This window comes from Galeopterus variegatus, unplaced genomic scaffold, assembly GCF_000696425.1.
Source record: "Galeopterus variegatus unplaced genomic scaffold, G_variegatus-3.0.2 Scaffold2217, whole genome shotgun sequence".
NCBI classification, from domain to species: Eukaryota; Metazoa; Chordata; class Mammalia; order Dermoptera; family Cynocephalidae; genus Galeopterus; species Galeopterus variegatus.
The window spans coordinates 175016-182435 of NW_007728328.1; the positions used below are offsets into that span (position 1 = coordinate 175016).

Consider the following 7420-nt stretch of genomic DNA (forward strand, 5'->3'; position numbering starts at 1 on the left):
GTGATTCACATTCCCCTTACCCAGTTCACACAATGATGATATTTTGCATAACTATGGTACAGTATCACAACTAGGGAACTGACGTTGATACTATCCACTGCCTTTATTCAGATATCACCAGTCGCCAGTTTTACATGCACTTATTTATATGTGTGTGTTAAATTTATGCAATTTTATTGCATGTATAGATTCATGTGACTATCACCACAGACAAGAGATCACAAGGATCCCTCCCTCTACCTTTTCAAAGCCACAGCCACCTTCCTTCTTGCCCATCCCCAACCCCAGCAACTGCTAATTCTGTTCTTCATCACTATAATTTTGTCACTTCAAGAGTGTTTTTTAATTGATGAATACACTATTTAATCATCTTAAATTGGCTTTTTTTTATTCAGCATAATTCCCTTGAGACCTTCCAAGTTGTATCAATAGTTCATTCCTTTTTCTTGCTTTGTAGTATTCCATGTATCGATTACCACAATTTATTCACCCATTAAAGAATATGTGGGTTGTTTCCAGCTTTGGGCTGTTTAGAATGAAGCCACTATGAATATTTGTGTATGTTTTTTTGTGCGAACATTTTCATTACTATCGGATGAAGAGCACAATTGCTGAGTTGTACAGTAAGCACGTTTAGTTTTGTAAGATACTGCTGAATTTTTCCAGAGAAGGAAGAGAGCACAACTTAGTACCACTTCATATTTCTACCTGCAATGTATGAGTGATCCAGTTTCTCCACATCCTTGCCCATACTTGATGTTATCACTTTTTTAAAAAAAAATGCTATCGATTCTGATAAACATGTACTGATATCTCACTGTGGTTTTTATTTCCATTTACCTAATAACAATGATATTGGACATCTTTGCATGAGCTTATTTGCCATCTACATGTCCTTTTCAGTGAAATGTCCATGTCCTTGGCCCATTTTATAATTGGATTGTTTCTTATACTATTGCGTTTCAAAAGCTCTTGGAACATTCTAGATACAAGTCCTTTATCAGAAATGTCTTGCAAATATTTTCTCCTGTTCTGTCATTGTCTTTCATCCTTTTCATTGGGTCTTTCACATAGCATACATTTTTTATTTTGATGAAGATCAGTTTATCATTTCTTCCTTTTAAGAATCATGCTTTTGATGTCAAGTATAAGAACACTGCCTACCTGTAAGTTCTGAAGATTTTCTCCTAAAAGTTTTGTAGTTTTGCATTTAAGTTCATGTTCTATTCTGAGTTAATTTTGGTATAAGGTGTAAGGTTAGTTCGAAGCCTATGGATGTCCAGTTGCTCCAACACCATTTACTGAAAGGCTTTCTTCAATTGAATTGCTTTTGAACCTTTGTCAACTATCAAATATGACTTAATATACTCATGAGGATAGTATATTTTTACCTCTTCTGATGATGTTCTTTCTTTTCTGAAGGACTCTGGATCCTATTTAATCTTCCTTTTTAGCAGGTAGTCCCACTGTTCAGGTGGAATGTGAGGGCTGGGTGGATGTGTATGCTCAGCTCCCCACCAAGTCCTGCCATCACCACCCTGGCAAAAGTAGAGCACTGTCTGACACTCATTGCAGATGGGTGAGGTGGCAGTTCAGCTCCTCTTCTGTCCCTGCCAGCACCTTCCTGGCAAAAGTGGGCACTGATTTGCATATCCTTGTTGCCTCCCAGTGGGTGGGTCCCTATGATACTAGGGGAAGGGACAAGGAAGTGGAGTGCTGAATAGGCCCATGTCCTACCAGCTTGTTCCATATTGTTGATACCCAGGTAGGAATGGAGGCTTAGACCCCTGCTGAACCCTGCTAACGTCACAGAAGGCATAATAGTTTCTAATGGCTACTTTAACAAATTACCACAAATTTGGTGGCTTAAAAAAAAGCAAACTATTCTCTCACAGTTCTGGAGGCCAGAAGTCTAAATCTGAGGTGTCAGCACGGCCACACTCCCTCCAAAGTCTCTAGGGAAGAATCCTTCCTTCCCTCTTCTAGCATATGGTGGCTCCAGGTGTTCCTTATTTTGTGGCTGCAAAACTCCAGTCTCTGCCTCTGTCTTCACATGGCCTTCTCCTCTTCTCCATGTGTCGGTCCTCTGTGCATCTCTTATAAGAACACTTGTGATTGGATTTAGGGCCCACTGGGATAATCCAGGATGATCTCATCTTGAGGTCCTTAATTACTTCTGCAAAGACTCTTTTTCCATATAAGGTCACATCCACAGGTTCCAGGGGTTTGACATGGACATATCTTTTGGGGGCACATTATTCCTACTATAGAAGGGAAACCACTGATCTTGGGTGGGGATGGAGGCTTAGCATCCTGCTGGTCCTTGGTCACAACAGGGATGGAGAGGGCAGTGATGCTCGGTAGTCACTAGCCTTCTTGCTGCCAGGTGGGGGTGGAAGGTCTTTGTCACTGGACTCCACTGATACTGTCTGTACCACCACCTGCTTTGCTGGGTGGAAAATAGAAAATTAGTTCCCTGCTTGGTTAGCCAGCATCACCTGGAAGGGTACTCAGAGTGCTGTCTGCTTCTGCCACATAGAAGATGGGAGATTAGCTCCTTGCTGAGCCTTCCTGACACCTTAGAGTGGGGGTGTCAGAGCACCACTGACTGCTTCTGTGGGATGGGGGTAGGGTTTGGTAGAAGAGAATCTACCTGCTCTGTCCCACTAAAACCATGGGTGGGGTGGGGATGGCTTTTAGGTTGTTGTTTGGCTGTGTAGGGTGGGTAATGTCATGAAGTTTTTTTGTTCTGTTAGGCTGCGCTTTTCCTGGTCCTGTGCCTTTTTTCCTGAAGCTTATTTTATTCTTTTTTTAGTTACTTGCCTGTTAGTAGTTCCTGGTTAGAGGCTTCTGCAGTGCCCTGTCTGGGATCTATGGGAGGCAATAAGGAAACCCAGAGAACTTGGTGAAGGTCATTCCTTAAGTCCTAAGGTCCCCAGACAATTTGCTGTCTTCTTTCCACCTATGCTTGAGTTCCAATGCTTGATTGTTGTGTTATGTGTAGGGTCTTTTAGTTGAAGGAGGAAAGACGAGGGAGAAATGGGCTACTACATTTTGGCCACAACCAGAAACTGATTTATGACTCATTCAATTTCAACTTCAAAATGTCAGGCTGGCCAGTTAGCTCAGCTGGTTAGAGCACCATGGTCATATTACACCATGGTCATAGGTTCAGATCTCCATGCTGGCCAGCCGCAAAAGAAAAAAAAAAATGCAAAATGTCATTGGTCACACATTTCAGTGGAATTCTTTTCAATTTTTAAGTTCATGTTCCTACAATTCTCAATTTAAGCAGTAAGTGAAGGAAAAATGATTTAAAATGTTTTTTAATCTTTAATTAATGCTGACATGTGACTGTATCTGTTTTCTTATTGATTCTAATGCAGAACCTTTTCTAGTGACAAAAGCAAAAGATAAAAGTGTATTAATAACACATGCTATTAAACATTCTTACATGAGATTAAAAACTATATTTAATGATGTTATCTTGTTCAACTACGAGTTCTTATTTTCACAGGTTCTTCAGTAATGTGTACAAGAATACTGTACAGAATAGTTTAACAGTATTTATGCATGTTGACTTAGAAGTAAACTGCAATAATTACTACACATGATTTTATAGCAGAATGGCCTCATTTCTTCTTTTGGAATGATGAATGACCATTATGATGACATCCACGTACTGATGGAGTTTTGTATGCCTTTATTCCATCTTTTGCATTGAGGACAAAGCTTACTAAGTTGGAAGGCATGGTTTTTTCAATTATTGATGGGGACAATTTTCCTTTCATGTCTGTCTGGACAAACATCACTAGTTTGGAATATGCTGGGTTTCTGTAAGCAAAGGAAGAGTTAAAAAAGATAAAGAATTTTAAGATTTACCTATTGAATTTACAGGTTTATGGAAAGCAGGATTCTTGTCTTATTCACTGTTGATTCCCTCCATAGGGCTTACGATAGGATAAATAGTTACGAAGGAAGGAAGGAAAAAGAAAGAGATTGAGTAATTTACAGACTCATCCTTACAAATAAAAATTTTACAAAAAATATCAGATAGAATATATCTTAAAATCTTTAGTGTTAGACACCTTTTCCTTTTTGTCATTTTACTGACTTTTAAAATTATATAAGTAATGTATGCTTACTATGAAAATTTAAGCAATACAGAATTTTCATAAAGAGGTTTATCCCTCCCTTATTCTGTTCCCCAGAGGTAATCACTGTTTATAGTTTTAACTGTATCTTAGACAGTTGTCTATGTATATAAAAAGAGAGCATACATATGTACATTTATGCATATGTATTCCACATACATCAATACACAATTTTGTTTGTTTTTTAAAAAATGAGATGTTTATTTTTCTGCAACTAGTTTTATTTTCCTCTTAATAGGATATCATGTACTTCCTTCTGTGTCTTTAAATACAGATCTGCTTAATTGTTTTTCATGGCCACATATAGTATTTCACACTCTATTTAACAGTCCTTTTATCGACTATCATTTAGGTTGGAAGGAGAATACAATTTTACCAAATTCTTTTAGAGGGTATGAAGACCACTGCTCCCAACCAATAGCATGAGTGCCCATTTTCCAATATCCTTCTCTATGCAGTTTAGACTATTTTCACAGATCTCAAATGGCTGGATTGAGAATACTTACTAGAAGTTTGTTTGGTCTTAAATCTCTATTTGAGTTTACTATGGCTTTACACACATAGAAAGCCTTTCCAGTATTTACTAGAGTGTACTTTTACTACTGATAATGTGTTTTATAAGTGTCCTGCATGGCTTGTTTACAAATGTTGGTTGTCCAGAATGTTGGGCTGCATGGAAAGAGAAGGTACGAAAGACTCATTTTTTTGTCAGCATCTTTCTCTCCAACTATGAATGAGACTATATCTTTAACCTAGCAAGATGCGAAGTGGAGTTCCTACTCTAGATAGGATATCTAGATTAAAGCTTTTGTCCCATACTTTTTGCAGTGCAAAGGAAGAGTTGACAAGGTGCAAGAAGGGGCCTTGGCCTGTGAAGCATACTTTAGGATGCATAACTTCTCAGCTGGAGTCCCTGACAGCAACTGATTTACCTCACTGATTTGGAGCAGTAGTCCTTTGTTTTGTTCCCTCCTGCTATGAAGAATAAAGTCTTGGCCATAGATTCAAATTTGACAAATGGGTAGAAAGACCACACATTGTTATTATAATTATTATTATCATCCACACCAATGATCCTATCCATTAATGCAAACAATTGTGAGGGATCTTTTAGTTTGCTCATTCAGTAGAGAAAACATTAAGGAATATGGGTCTAAAATTTAATTTTATTTGGTTATCTTCACATACATATTGTATTTCTTGTATTGAGAGGCTTATATCTAACCAATATAAAGTTTTACACTTAATCTACGTGCCAATATCTTTTACTTAATAAACCATTTAATAAAAATTAAAACTTAAGGAATTTGTGAAATGATATACATTAAATTAGAGTACATGCTTTTACAGAATATGTGTATTCTATGTTGCCATCTTATCCCTAGTCTGACTACCTGTAGGCAGTGACTCATCTCTGATTTCTCCAGGTTTTCTCTTATCTAAATATACCTATTGGGTTTCCCTTCTGTAGGTATCTGCTTTCAGTAGGTAGTCCCCTGGAGATAATTCATTCAAGGTAAAGCAATCATTGCGGGTAAATGCAAGTGTGTTGTAATTCTAGGAAAATTTATCTATCTATTTATTTGTTTGTTTATTTATTTGTTTGTTTATGGCAGCTGGTTGGTAAGGGGTAAATGATGTTTACCCCTTCATTTACCATGTTTGGTAAATGATCCAAACATTTTTAATTCACAAAAATTCCTTAATTTATAGAAGTGACTCTAATGGGGAAATACAAAACATCAGGGAAAGTTTAACTGTGGGAAAATGTTTGGGTATGTTTGACTATTTCCAGAAACTTCAAATCACACTTTATAGAAAATTATCTATTCTCATTATACTTAATATAAAAACAATTATAAAAAGTTATATTAAAAATGCACTTAGGGTCAGTTTTTTTCACAACAGAATATGCTGGTACATATTTCTACTGATGAGCCAGGAATCCTGCATTAATTCACAAATTGAACTAAAAAAGCTGTTAAAATAAAAAATGTAAATAAAACTTACTCTCTCAGTGGTGAACATACATAGCCACAAGGATGGTTATAACCACGGATATAATTTGAAGATGGAGGATATTCTGGAAAAACCACACTGTTAGCTAAGTGATTAAAAAAAAAAATTATTCCACAAAGATGAAAAATTCCATTTCCAGTAACATATTTAAAAAATTGTATGACATAGCATTTAATTTAAATTAGTTATCAGCATTAACATTAGTTTTAAACATGTGTATGTATGTTTGCACATATGAATGTGCACACAAGCCAAAATTGAGAAAATACCAATATGAGCAGTATTGTCCTATCAAACTTTTTCCCACTAGTATTTAAAAAGATGCTGTTACATTTTTGTATACAATCAAAATTGTTAAAAGTATCATTTAGTTACTTTCTGAGATTTGAAGCAAAAGAAATCACAAAGGAAAAGACTTCTATTAGGGTTATGGGTTCATGGATTTTTTTGTTAATCATATTTTTTAAAAAATAAAATATTTGAAGTGGTTAGATGGTCTGTCAATAAAGATAATTTAAAATGCCTTCTTCTGCCAATGCCCTGTAGCTAACTTCAAAGTTCAGCTAAAAATGAGTAGTTTATTTAGGAATTATGCAGCATAAAATCTGTATTGCATGTGGATGCAGAGGGAACTGATTTGATTATGACCGAATTCATGATAATTATATATACTCTTTCAAAAATATTTTTAAAAATATATTTGTTTATTTTGTGTAACTGAATCCTGCTCATGTCAGACAAGATGGATTTTCCTATGTGAGTTTAACATATGTTGGAAATACAATGTTAAACACTAGTTTAGGAGACTAATGTGGTTGAGTGAATTTTCTATTTTTTATGGCCTGTATCATTATCTTAACAGAGCCTATTATGTTGGCATGATGGTACTGCCAGAAGTGATATTAAAATATTTTTTCTGTTTAAAATATGGAGATTATACTTGTCTTCAAAAAAAACTTGTTATAGTCTACAAACACGTATGAGTCTTTTAGGAGGCATATAGTATGGTAGTTAGCTCTTATTGTGGAAAATCAGAAAGACACGCGTTTTAATTCTGGTTCAGCTTATAGCTATGTAACTTAATTTCTTAAGTGCTTGATTTCTGTGAGCTTCAGTTTCCTCATTAGTGAGATAATGCATACAAAATATTTAGCTCAAAATGAGGTGCTGAGTAAGAAAGAAAGAAAGAAAGAAAGAGAGAGAGAGAGAGAGAGAGAGAGAGAGAGAGAGAGAGAGAGAGAGAGAGA

At 36.0% G+C, this 7420-nt stretch overlaps 1 protein-coding gene across 1 annotated transcript in view; it reads right to left on the reverse strand.

Moving 5' to 3' along the window:
- Positions 1-3632: 3632 nt before the first annotated feature.
- The window catches only part of STARD6 (StAR-related lipid transfer (START) domain containing 6), a 27018-nt gene continuing 23230 nt past the window's right edge, over positions 3633-7420 (reverse strand). The window contains exons 5-6 of the mRNA XM_008580951.1: positions 6165-6258; positions 3633-3834 (exon numbers count right to left, since the gene is read on the reverse strand). Coding sequence (XP_008579173.1) covers positions 3633-3834; positions 6165-6258 — 296 coding nt within the window. The remainder of the gene's footprint in view (positions 3835-6164; positions 6259-7420) is intronic.